The following is a 13937-nucleotide window of genomic DNA, read 5'->3' as shown; positions in this document are numbered from 1 at the left end:
TGATACCCTCTTATCACAGTGCCCCCCAGTGTCTGCAGTGCCAGGTTTCCCCATGGATGGCCAAAGCACACATGCCGAGGCCCCTTACGTTAAATGGTACAACACTGACTGCAAACTGCACACCTCATCTCATGAACCTTAAATCTTTTCTAGCAATTTATGAGTCTTCAAAACATCCCTGGAGAATGTAGATCACAAAAAAAAAGTATGGGTTTCAAAACTCATCTGCATGAACATATGCTTATCTTTGAGTTTCCTCATGTATGTCAAAAGCTATAATAAATGATTTTAATGTTAGACACGCCTCAAGTGTAGGTTCAGCACTCATTGTATGTCAGGTATTAGTTCATCAAGTCGGGGTACCCTAAAAAGGGGGGAACTAGACAAGGACACTAGCAAGGGATAGACCACAAGGAAACAAGTAAAGCTGAGTTGGTGATAAGGACAAGAGAAACCAGGCAATGGGCTGGGGAGTGAGAAGGGCCAGGGGGTTGTCTCAGGGCAGTGTGAGGACACAGCCCCGAAGAAGGGACTGTAGTGAGTTCTGCATAATGAGGATCTCTCTGTCAGGCTCGGGGGAGGGCGCGGCAGGACGAGGGAACAGATGGGGCAAAGACCTCCTGGGGAAGCTGACTTCTCTCCGAGAGACCAGGAGCAGAGTGGCTGCAGGACTGAGAGCCACCAGGAGTGACATTCTGCAGGTTACCCCACAGAGGAGTTGTCCATCAATTTCTGGAGCTGCTGCTCTCCTGCCCTGTGGTTCTTATTTGCCAAGGAAAACCAGGGATTGAAATTCAGCTGCTCCAATTTAATCATCCTAACTGACCCCTTCCCACTCTCTGATTTTCAGAATTGTACACTTGTCACAACAGAGAAATAGACCAGGTCTGCTTCCACTTTTATTCTCATTAAATTCTCATGATTATTTGCAGAATGCAAGAGCTCAGGGCCTCCCCCTGGATCTTGGCAATGTTGGTATTTGCATGTCACTGAATGAACTGAAACAGTCAAACCTCTCTGTGATGTTAAATGTGATAGCAAACAATCATACAAACTAAAAAAACCTAAAATAAATAGACAAACAACAAAAAGTAGAGCTTGGAATCTGACAGGAAAGAGCTGGCGTGGATTGGCTCATGCCTCGCTGGGTGGGACACAAAGATTAGTCACTCCTCACCATGGTGTTGAGGATTTTCCTGCACACCTCCCCCCTCCAAAAAAATGTTCTGCACCTTAATTGTCGACAAATGTCTTGATAGAGTTACAAGCCAGTCTAGATTATCCTGAAATCTGCCAAGATCAGCAAAATTATACTTCAACACAACAAATGGCTAAATACTAAAATGAAATAGACACGAGACAGCTGAATGGTACCTTATAGCCATTTTAAGGTATATAGCAAGCGGTCCTGTATATAAACTAAAGTTGAAATGTCAATGAGCTAATCATAGGTTGTGGTTAAGAACTTGTTTTTTTTTTTTTTTTAACATACTGGTTACTCAAAACCATGTCAATTCCATAATGTTGCAAATTGCTGTTGATGTTATATTGGGACTCTTAATTGACTGGGATGATATTCTACCAGCTCTAACTTCGGACCAGAAATGGTCTCCCCAAGAAACTGTTCAACCCATCTGGACAATAAGTAGCTGGACTCTATGCTTGGGATACGTTTGCAAGGAAAGAATCTTGATTGAATTTGAACTGTAATACTGCATCAAGGTGGAGGAATCCACCAGGGGGGAGGGGCGTGGGGCGGGGCAGGGGGATTCCCAGAGCCTATGAAACTGTCACATAATGCAAAATAATTAATAATAATAAAAAAGATACAGCAGCTCTCTCTAAAGAAGGCCTTAAGGTTCAAAAAACAAAAAAAAATGTGACAGTCCCTCTCCATCTGACCCACCTTGGCTTTAAAGTGTTGCCTTTAAGAAGTTCCAGCTTCCCAGCCAGAGAAGGTGGCTCGGGCAGAACAGTGGGTGTGATCTTTGCATGTAATTTGCATTATGCATCATGTTTAGCGTACGTAGTTCGTTGGTCACTCCTAGGTCCTGAAATTCTGCACTCTCCCACGAAAGACTGTCAAGGACAAATTGTGCTTTTTGGAGAGTGGGAGCTTTGGGGTGAAGAGAAATTTTTCCAGGACTGAAGTCCATGATTTTCTTCATGAAACCTCAAAATCCACCATCTTTCATGAATAAATTCTAAAACTCCCAGCTCTTCTAGACAGCAAAGAAACAACAGATGAGCAGGGTGGTCACAGAAAGACAGGTGTGATACCACCCGCTGAAGGAGTCAGAGTAGGGGATTGAACCTTGTTCCCAACCACAGCGACTTCTGCCCTGAGACCATGCAAGCCCACTGAAATCTTGGCCGCACCTTCAAGCGGGTGGCTCAACAACTGCCCAGCCATTTCCTAACTGGTTAAGAGACCACTAGTGGGGAACCTTTTACCTGTAGGTTCCCATCCAGTCAAGGAGAGGTCAGGGAATGATTAAAATCCCAATACTGTGCTTCAAAACATTGATGTCCCTCCCTCTCTCCTTTCAAGAGGCACCCCAGCCCCAGGCTGTCTCCAGGAGGGTGCTTTCCACTTCTTTCTGCTTTCCATGTGCACCTGGTCACTTTGTGAATAAAACTTCTCTGTCTGCAACTGATTCCCGGCTTTCTATTCCTATGTCAAGCTGAGGAAAGAAACCACCAAGATTTTCTGGCAAAACCTCTGACAAAAATAGTGACCTTGGCTACACAGCACGTTGACTTTCCTCTGTGAGATGCTGGTTACTTCCTCAGCTTCTCCCTTCAATCAAGCCCTACTTTTCAGAGCTCCTTCAGAAGCAGACCTTTGTAACTTCTCACAGTACTTGGTACTAACTCCCCCATCGAATTAAGTTACCTCCTTTTGACTGAGAGCAATTCTTTGAAATGTCTTGCACCAAATTTGTCCCTTAGAAACAAATAGATAAAACCCAACTGAGGCATTCTGTATTACGAACAATGTTCACTGCGAGATACACTGTCAGATTCTCAGAGTTAAAATTTGGGCAGGGAGGTTGCCTCTGGTTAACTGGATTCACAGATACGTAGCAAAACAAAACAAAACAAAAACCAAACCAGAAAACCCCATGAAGCACCAGGAGCAGATGCTAACACTTCTTGTCTATGTGGTCAAGTGCCACTTGCCAGTGAGTGTTCCTCCAACTGAGTCATCTTGAAACATAAGCTTTGGGCAACAGGAAGCCAAAACGGAGCAAGAATCCAGTCCAAATGTCATTTCTGCCACCTTGGGAGGGGCTGCCAAAGCCAGGAGGAATGAGCTGGGGGGACCGACTCTCTGAGGTGTGATAACATCTTTCCCTCCAGTCCAGACAGCCCGAAGGCAGGCAGTCTTCTATCGCCACAGTCACACTGGGCAGGACTACCTAAGCTATTTACTTTGGAAATAGAAGAAATACTACTCTTTGCCAGGAACATTCCTTGGAAGATGAGTGAGGATTGGGAAATGCTAAACATAAATTGTACATTTCTTTATAAAGCACTTTATTATTAATAGGGAGCAAACTGTCTTCTCTGTTGGTGGGTGGTAACGCAGGAGAACCACTCCAACTCTTCTGAAGAAAGACAGCATGAGATTCCAGATGCATTAAGATGAAAGACTGGAAGTCTTCACACAGAAGGGCATTGTGCTTGGCTGGCAGCGAAGGAGATGGTTATTCAGGGATAACCATACAAGCCGCACTAGAATGAACAGGTCATGAAAAATTCCCGTTTGCTGGGACAGGTGCACCAGGAAATTGTATGCTGATACCCCAAGAAGCAAGAAGGGGATCTCAGCCCTCCAGCTCCTGCAAACCTTGAGTAAATGACAAATCCTACTTGACGCCTGCACGGATAGGGAGACTTTCCTGCAATGGACTTTAATTTTAGCTCGACTATAAACTCTTTCCAATTTTTTATATGAAAGGATATGATCCTTAGCATGGCAATCATAATAATGTAAACTAAATTCCTTTTAATTCCACAGATGAACAAATAATCTTGGCAAAGCGTATTTATTTTCTAAAACTTTAATATTTTATATGCTGGAAACTCCATTAGATGAAAGATCATAGAATTTATAGACATTTAAAAAATAAACAGCCACCATCCTAGGGCAGGCTTCCACCTGGGGGCAGAGTGAGGATTCTCCTCTCTTGAATTAAGCGCAGGCTGCAGCCGAGCCTGTTCCAACATTGGGACTTCCCTTCCTCCCAGAGATCATGGCTTGCATACAGTTGCTTGTGATTAATTACTATATGGCTGAATACCCATCTGATTACTCATGGCAGCAATTACTTGCATTAAAGTAATTCTTTGAAATCCTTGGGATAATTAAGTTAAATATAGTAGTTCTCCCCTATGTTCATAGTTTCCTTTCCTGTTTCAGTGGCCAACCATGTCCCTAAGATATTAATATTTATCTTGACTTATTTTGAGACATTCACATATTTTTATTAGTGTTTATTTCTGAAAATGGTGTCTTTTATTATCGGTTGTGACTGATATTATCAGTTATGGAAGGGGAGAGGCTTTTAGAACAAATCCCCAAGGGTAAGGGTGAGGGAAAATAAATGTACCTTCTTTATCCCTGTTTCACAGATGATCCCTAGGAAAGTTTTGGAAAACCCAAGGATCTTACCCAAGGATGCCTTGTTAGTAATGGCAACACAATGGGCAGATTTTTTTTATCTAGTTTGTAGTTGCAAAGGGATGGTCCAAGAGCCAATTCCAACCTACAGCTATATTTCATTTGGCACATAACTTAAAAACATTTTTTTTGAATTGTCAGTTAAGAACAACTCATTTAAAGTTGTAAAATTAATATCAGTGCTTAACAATTGGGAAATTTAGAAATAATTCCAAACTTCCTGTCTCTTGCAAAATAGGCAAACCTTGCAATGGTGCTTCACAAAACAACAGCTGGCTTAACAGCTGCTTCCCAGTATGCCTTGCCCTGAACGGGCCTGCTTACTCACCAATGCTCCCTCCTCAGCGCCAAGGCCTTGGAATGTGTGGTCCCCACCTTGTTAATGCGCACATGCATGTCAGGCTTCCCCTTCCTCCGTACCTGCCTCTGGGAGTACGGCGGGGTAAGCACTTCCTGAAGCCCAGCTCTGCCACATACTAAACTCACACCTCTGCTTTAATTTCTTTGCAATCTAAACTCATTCACAGATCAACTCAAAAACACAAAAGTGTTCAGGCTCACATTTCCCCTCATTGCATGCATTTTCCATGTTACTTTTAAAAGTCTCTTCTATTTCTTTTAAATTGCAGGAATCTCTTCTCACTTCTAAAATCTTTAGCATTTTTTTAAGATTTATTTTTATTGAAAAGGCAAATCTACAGAGAAGGAAAGACAAAAAGATCTACCATCCACTGGTTCACTCCCCAGAGCTGAGTTGATTTGAAACCAGTAGCCAGAAGCTTTTTATGGGTCGCCCACATGGGTACAGGCCATCCTCTACTGCCCTCCCAGGTCTCAAGCAGGAACCTGGATGGGAAGTGGAGCAGCCAGGACAAGAACTGGCACCCATAAGGGATCCCAGCACATGTAAGGTGAGGATTTAGTCACTAGGCTATCATGATAGGCCCTTGAGCATTTTTTAATCCAATTTTGTTTCTTATGTAATTATAAAAGATATATGAACTATATTGTTCTCCCCGTTTGTTTTTTTTAACTTTTTAAATTTTATGTAAGAATTAAAAAAAAAAAACCCTAAAATTCAGTTTTAGGGGAATAGTTGGAAGGGCGTACTTATGCTCTGAGTATTTTTCAGGCTTAATTTTACATTTTAATCTTATTTTTCTATGAAAATGGTTATGTGAAACATGGTTATTATTTTCTAGGAGACTCACTTATTACTATAGAGTGTGTCACATTTTATCTAACATCTCTAACATTGATCGGATTCCCTTATATCCCAGAGTCTCTTTCTAGCATATTCTTTTTTGTAAATATATTTATCGAGTCAATCTATACTACTTACCTATTCTATTAAAAGACTAATAGTTCCTCATAAATTTTCATTTTCAAAATGCAGTGGTTAGTTAGCATTACATGAATATTTTCCCAAGTAAATCTGGTAATCTTTTGTCACTTTCCTAAAATATGCAAATAATACTTCAATTCAGAATAACTGGGGTATTAACAGAATAATTGGCATTTTAAAGAAGTTATCTTCCTAAAGACAAAATGGTTCCTTCTATTCATTTGTTCTTGTGTTAAAGTATTATTCAATTTTATGTAATTCATTTTGTTCATATTATTGAGAGAAAAAATACATCACTTTACAAGCTTCATATGAAAGCTATATTTTCTGGGCTTCATTCCTTTAGTACATCAGTCACTTCTCAAAGTCGTCCAATATTTCCAATACTTTTTAGCTGATTAGGTTTGATTTTTCTGGATTATATAATCATATAATAATGAAAAAATACATAGTTTAGTCTGAACAATTATCAACACAGTGAAAAAAAGCAATTGCAGGCAATGGCATCAAGTTCTCATCACAATATTCATGCCCTACTTCCTCCCAGTAGTTCGTGCACACAGATGCTGCCTTCCTTCCCTCCAAAGTTGTCCTTTTCTTCTTGTAGTAGGTGATGGGATTGGCGTGGTCCCAGTCACTTTACAGGCAGGCAAAAATGATAAAGGAGAGCCAGTCTGGCTGAAGCCATGCCATGACACCAACAGGAACATGGGCTGGCGGGGTTGGCAGCACTTGCTACGCCCCTAGGCTGACTGCCTTCTGGCTTAGCAGGAGTGTAGGGGAGACGATACTCCGACTTGTAGCAAGGTTCAAACACCAAACCTTCCACGTGTGATCCTATTTTGTTCCTCCTACCCAAGACTCATTTTTAAATAATTGTTTTCTGAATTATTGCCATCTGAATGTAAACCTGTCATTATTTTTTTTTTTCCTAATTTTAATGTGAAACAAGGAGAAAAAAATACTAACCAGTAAATAGGGGTCGGTGTTTGGCTCAGGGATGTAGCTGCTGTTTGGGATGGCCACATCTCGGAAGGCCTGGCTCTGAGTCCCAACAGCTCTTCCACTGTCCCCAGGAGGCAGCAGCTAATGGCTTGACCATCAGGGTCCCTGCCATCCATGTGGGAGACCCAAATTGAATTCTGGGTTCCTGGATTCAGTCTGGCCCCACCCCATGTGTTGTAGGCTTTGGGGATTGAATCAGCAGATAGATAACCTGCATCTTTCTCTCTTTCTCTCTCTCTCTCTCTCTAAATAATTAACAAAGAATGTCTTGCTTCAGTTCTTACAGTTTATCTTATTCCTCTGTTCCCCTTCTCAATAGAACTCCCGGGGCTGCCATGTTGGCTCCGTCTGCAGCAGCTGCCCTCTCCATCCTATTTCAGCAAAGAGCACTCTTGCTTCCACCACGCCGCAGAAACAGCTCCTACTGAAGCCATGAGTAGTTTGTACGTCCCCAGCATGAGTAGGCAGTTCCCAGTCCTCCTCGGATCTCACTTGCCACAAACCTCTGATGGCAGTCTTCAAGAGGCTTCCAGGAACTAAACCCAGTCTTCTTGCCACCTTCCTGTCTTCTAACTTTCTCTGTGTGTTCCCACAGACTGTCCAATACTTGGCAATGCTGGAGCTTCCCTGGACTTGGCTCATTTCCCTGTACTCACCCGATGAGTGTTCTTCACTGAAATACGTGGATCTGACACCCAGCTACTGCTCCTACTCCACTTTCCTGCTAACATGGCAGGAACAGGGTGATAGTTCATCTAGCTGAAGTCCTGCTATTCACTTGGAAAACCTTAATGGACTCCTGTTCCAGGTTTCATCCTAGCCAAACCCTGGATGCTGCTAGAATCTGCCGAGTCAAACAGCAGATGTGGGTGCTCACACCAAATAACCTGTCTCTTTTTTTCTGCCCATCAAAAAATAAATTTATAAAACTGGTATCTTCTGATTAAATACTCCAAACCCATGAAATATACTTATTATTCACACACACAAAAATCAACCTAAAACATGAGGACACAGAAGGTTGAAATTAAGGATAAGCTAAAAGAGAAGCCAAGCAGGGGAGGATTACTTAGCACAGGGGTTGCACTGCTGTTTGGGCCGTTCCCCTCTGCTGTCAGGATGCTTCAGTGGGATCACGGCTTGCTTTTAATTCCAGGTGGCTGCAAATGTACACTGTGAGAGACACCAGGCAATGGTTCAAGCAGTCAGCTCCCGACGCCCATATGGGAGACTAAGACCAGCTTCTTGCTTGGCCTGGCTTGGCCCCATTGTGATCATTCGGAGCTGAACCAGCAGGCAGGAACTCTCTGCCTACCTTTTGGGTCTCTGTCTGTCTCTCTGTCTCTCTGTCTCTCTGTCTCTCTGTCTCTCTCTCTCTCTCTCTCTCTCTCTCTGCTAATTTTCTTGGGGTAGGGAGTGGACAGGGAAGAGAACCATTGCTATTTATTTTCCCACACTGTAGTCTTTAGACCTACATAGCCTTTACATAAGCTATATGAAAATCTAGACCCGAGTTAAAGTATGAATCCAAACAGAGGCAGCAATGCTCGGGGTGAAGCAGGTGCCCAGAGAAGCATGGCTGCTCCTGCAGTGCCCGGAAGAGGTGCACCCAGTGTGGAGGGCAGCTGTGGGTGGCGGCCGCATCCCTCACCTGGATGTTGAGCTGTTTGTCATGCAGAGCGCGCTGCAGCTCCTGGAGGCTCCCCTTGAGTGTTCGCAGCTTCACCGCCAGCTGCTCAGCCTCGTCCTTCGTGTGCGCCTTGCCCTCCATCAGCAGGTTTTCATTGTGCACCGAGAGCTCAGATAAGGCCACCACCTTCTGCTCAATTTCCACCAGCATGTTCTAGGATGACGAAAAGAAACATGAAATTCACAATTCCTGCCAGCTTTTTCACATTAGCTCCCCAGCAACATGTAGGGTCTTATAGCAGACGAACAGGCTTTTGCGGGTTTGTGCAGTTTTCTGACAGTTCTGAGGGACAGCTGACAGACTGTGTGTTTAAATCTTCAGGCCATTTAATCCTGCTCTTTCAAAGATCAGGTATTAAAAAATGAAAAACATGGGTGTGTGTGTGTGTGTGTGAGCAGGTTAAGCTGTGTTTTGCAATTGCAGTAGCCTAGACTGGAGCGCTAGTTTACCTCTAGGTTCTTCCACTTCTGCCTCAGCACCTGCTCCTGTACATAGGAGACAGGGATTTGGAATAGCCAATTCCCCGGGTCCTGGTAACCCACTTGGAGGACCAGAATAGAGCTCCTGGCATCTGGATTTGGCCTGGTCCAATCCTGACTATAGTGGACATTTGGGAAGCAAACCAGTAAATAAAAGATCTCTCCCTTTTCCTTTTCTGTCACTCTGCCTTTTAAATAAATAAATCATTTTTTAAAAAATGTTCCAGTGTAAGTCATTATTAGTGTCTTAATGTCATAGCATCATGCTTCTATCTAATGCTAATGAAGATATCCCATGATCGACCCTTTCCATGTTAATTTAAGCCATATCAATTTGAAACTTTCTGTCAAAGTATTGCTAATTACTGTTGATTATTTAGTTTCAGGTTGCAGTTCTCATGTATTGCTTTGAATTTTGCTTTCTTTAAATAATAAATAGCTTTAATCTTACATTTCTAACAGTTTTCCTTAAATTTTTAATTCATCTTTCTCTGACCGCTGTTTAGTGCTACAAAGTTTTTCCTGATAGTTAATACTAAACCCACTGAGCAGAGTATTCTCCCTTCTTCCATGACAAAACAAAAACACAATCAAACATCAAACAGAGGTGCTGGCATGATGGTTCCACCGGTTAATCCTCTGTCATCAAGCACCAGTAGGCTAGGTTCACGCCCCGGCTGCTTCACTTCCCAGCCAGCTCTCTGCTTATGGCCTGGAAGACAGGGGATGATCCAAAGCCATGGCACAATTCACCCTTGTGCGAGATCTAGAAGGAGCTCCTCCCTCCTTAGCTCAGCTCCGGCCATCGGGCCACCTGGGAAGTGAGCCAGCAGATGGAAGATCTTTCTCTGTCTCTGCTTCTCTCTGCAAATCTACCTTTCCAATAAAAGTAAATACATCTTTTTAAAAAATCGAATAACACAAATAATAAGACACTTGATTTTCCACAGAATTTACTGCTTTTATATCCCATAGCTTTTATCTCTGAAAAATTTTTAAATTTATATTTAACCAAGTAATTTGGGAAGGTATTCCCCCTAAATCAGATGCATGGTCATGCCATCCACTTTTAAGAAGATAGTTTCAAACGCAAAACTAGAACTAAGTGGTACAAAAAAATTTTTGCTGAAACGGGAGCCAAAAGATACTTTGCTGCAGGTTATTTCAGAGAAAGTTAGAGGATCAGTGTAGGGCGATGTTTCCGTTGGTAGAGCAGGCACAGTGCTGGGAGCCCATGGCACCTTCAGAGTGGGGAAGATGTCTTCTTTTAAAATCAGAAGCAAAGATAAATGTAACAAGATGGAACTGTGAGAACGAATTCACTCTGGTTTATGTTAGCCTTTGTTCCAGAGTAGTCGCAAAGTAAAAATAATAATAATAATAATAAAAGTATTTTAAAATATTTGTGATGTGCAGGAATCTACAAAAGCGAAATGCCATGGCTAAGTCTGTGTAACAGCCGCAGTGACAGCGGTCGCATAACTGGCTCAGTACTAGATTTAAATTCATTGGGTTTTAATTCTCTTAGAATTTTTAACTTAAAATCAAGTAATTATTTAACTATTGTATGTCAAAGATTGATTTTTATATATTTGAAAGGCTGAATGACAGAATGAAATCTTCCATCCACTAGTTTACTGCCCACATGACTCTAAGAGCTAGAACTGAGCCAGACTGAAGGCAGAAGCCACAAGTTTCATCTTGGTCTCCCACGTGGAAGGAAGAGTTCCAAGTACTTGGATGATCTTCCGCTTCTTTCCCAGATGTGTTACCAGGGAGCTGGATCACAAATGGAGTAGCTGGGACTTGAACTGTCACTCACATGGCACGCCAGGTTGAAGGCAATATAACCCACTGCACCACAATATTGGCTCCTAAATATTAGATTCTAATAAGCTTATTTACAGGTGTGATTTCAGATGCTTTCAAGTATATTTACAACATTAGTCTCATCACTTGTAAAAGTCACAAAGCGTTATTTGCATTATGCAATGTATATGTTACAATGAATATATTCAAAAGGGATGGCAGGATAAAATCTAAGTGAGGGGTTCCTCCTTGGATAATAATTTTAAGTACTAAATGGAAATATTTAACACAGATGTCTCTTGGAAAACAGACTGTGGCACAATGGGACAAGCTAATGCCTTTGACATAAGCATCCCTCATTAGCATGTTGGGTCTCAGCTGCTCTACTTTCAACCAAGTTCCATGCTGACAGGCCTGGGAAGCAGCAGCAGATGGCCCAAGTCCCTGGGGCCCTGCTCTCCATGTGAGAGACTGGGGTGGAAGTCGAGCATCCTTGTTTGGGTGCAGAACAGCTTTAGCCATTGCAGGGATTTGGGGAGTGACCAGCAGATTCAACTTTTCTTTCCTTCTCTCCCTCTTTGTCTCTTTGTCCCTCTCTTTGTAAGTCCATCTTTTGCATAAATAACACATTTTTTAAAATAAGCACATGTCTCAGATATTACAACTCTTTAAAAAGATTTATTTATTTTTATTGCAAAATCAGATATACAGAGAGGAAGATTCTCTGTCTGATGATTCACTCCCTAAGTGACTTCAACAGCCAGTGCTGCACTGATCCAAAGCCAGGAGCCAGGAACTTCTTTCCAGGTCTCCCATGTGGATGCAGGGTCCCAAGGCTTTGGGACATTCTCGACTGCTTTCCCAGGCCACAAGCAGGGAGCTGGATGGAAAGTGGAGCTGCCGGGATTAGAACCGGCGCCCATATGGGATCCCGGGGCTTTCAAGGTGAGGATTTTAGCCACTAGGCCATGGCACCATGCCAAATATTACCATTTTTGTATGTAATAGTAATGTTTTGAGGGCTTGGCACAATAGCATAATGGTTAAGGTCCTCTCCTTGAATGTGCCGGGATCCCATATGGGTGCTGGTTCTAACCCCAGCTGCTCCACTTTCCATCCAGCTCCCTGCCTGTGGCCTGGGAAAGCAGTCGAAGACAACCCAAAGCTTGGGATCCTGCACCCACGTGGGAGACTGGGGAAGAAGTTCCTGGCTCCTGGCTTCAGATAGGCACAGCACCGGCTGTTGCAGCCATGTGGGGAGTGAGTCATCGGACAGAAGATCTTCCTCTCTGTCTCACCTCCTCTCTGTACATCTGCCTTTCCAACAAAACAAATAAATCTTTAGAAAATAATAATAATGTTTTGAGTGCATAGAGGTAACCTTCCTAAGGCAATTAAAAATTTGCATGGTTATACTCAATATTAGAAATCTCAAATACAAAACACAGATGATCAAAATACCATAGTGCATATTGAGGTAAACACAGTGTTCACAAATTGGAGGGTTTTACTTATTTTCTGGTTCCAAAAGGGAGAAATACAAAGCTGTATACATTAACTCTTCATTCTTCAGATTAGTTAGGATTGCTTGAACAGTCCCTGGTTAATTAAATGAAAAGAGCTTTCAAGGCACCTGTGTGTGTGTTGAAAAATCATTAAAGGTCATTGATAGTTACAACTGGTTCAGCATCCATTCAGTATACTTAAATCAGTGTCTGGAAACTTCCTGGTAAGAAAATAACATTGCAATAAAAATCCTCATGCCTTTTGACCGCACATTAATTCCTGGAGACCTGATGTGGCAGAAGGAAGCTCTGCTCCAACAGCCAGTGTATCCACGTGGAGTGTCTTTGCCTAAACCTGGCAGTTGGAAACCAGCCCAAATTCCAATGACACCTAGGGATTCTTCCTGTTGTGTTACTGCCTGACTCTATTGTGGTTTATAGTCCTTTTAACGGCTAAATTCAAATCTGGAGGAATTTTGATATTTGCAGTATGTAAAAAAAAAAGTCCTCTGGGATGGTAAGACTCTGGGTGATTCTTTTCAAAAACTCAGTTCAAATTTGAATTTCATCTTGACTTTAACAATGTATTATTTTTCTTACATCTTAATATATGAAGTCTCTGGGTAGATAAAAAAAATCTACCAATGCCACATTTTGTCACCAGGAATTTCAGCAGTTTAAAAATGTGCATGATGGTGTTGGTCTATTCTTTGCAATCAGCTTCATACCTGGCAGTCCACCAGCTGGGCCTCCATGTCCATGGGCTCCTTGGTGGTCCCCAGTGCGACATCCAGGCTGGCCTTGGTGCTCAGGAGCCAGTGGTCCAGCTCGTCGGCCTCACAGCGGTACCTCTGCAGGGCCTGCTCCTGCCTCTGTTCCTCAAGTTGGTCATTCAGCTTCTCCTGAGAAATCAAACCAAATGTGAGACTCGTGGCCCTGGGGCCAATTCTCCAGGATCTAATACAACAGAGGAAGGGTTCAAATCCTAGCTACACATCGCAAGTACCCAAAAAGCTTCCAGAAAACAATGTTGCGGTCACATCCAGGCTAACCTATCAGAATTGCTTAAGGATCAGTGTTAAGATCCTGATTTTGCAAAAGCCTTCACACAGGGGATTAAGAGGTGAGCAAGGCATTCTCAAATAATACACCTAGGAGCAGGAAAGAATGAGAAAGTTGAAAAACAGCCAAAGGTGAGAGCAAAACAAGGCCATAACTCTGCAATAGACACTTTACTTCCATGCCTGTGACATTCTAAGGAGCGGGGAAAGCTAGCTAACTGAAGAACACATGCCCCAACTGACACAGGCTTCTCATTCAGCTTCGGGCAGCTAGCTCTGTGGAGAGCAGCAAAAAGCAGTGATCTAGTGTCGCCTCTGCTCATGAAAAGGCAAAAATCTAAAATTTGAGGATATGT

The 13937-nt window shown here is 42.6% G+C and overlaps 1 protein-coding gene across 2 annotated transcripts in view; it reads right to left on the bottom strand.

Annotated features, from left to right (window-relative positions):
- Window positions 1-13937, bottom strand: part of SYNE1 (spectrin repeat containing nuclear envelope protein 1) — a 465933-nt gene that overhangs the window by 135089 nt on the left and 316907 nt on the right. For both annotated transcript variants that reach the window (XM_058663996.1, XM_058663829.1), the window contains 2 exons: window positions 13249-13422; window positions 8689-8880 (listed from right to left, as the gene is read on the bottom strand). In XM_058663996.1, the coding sequence (XP_058519979.1) occupies window positions 8689-8880; window positions 13249-13422 (366 nt within the window). The remainder of the gene's footprint in view (window positions 1-8688; window positions 8881-13248; window positions 13423-13937) is intronic.

This window comes from Ochotona princeps, chromosome 1, assembly GCF_030435755.1.
Source record: "Ochotona princeps isolate mOchPri1 chromosome 1, mOchPri1.hap1, whole genome shotgun sequence".
NCBI classification, from domain to species: domain Eukaryota; kingdom Metazoa; phylum Chordata; class Mammalia; order Lagomorpha; family Ochotonidae; genus Ochotona; species Ochotona princeps.
Note: the sequence above shows the minus strand (reverse complement) of the source record. Positions and strands in the feature narration are given on the sequence as shown.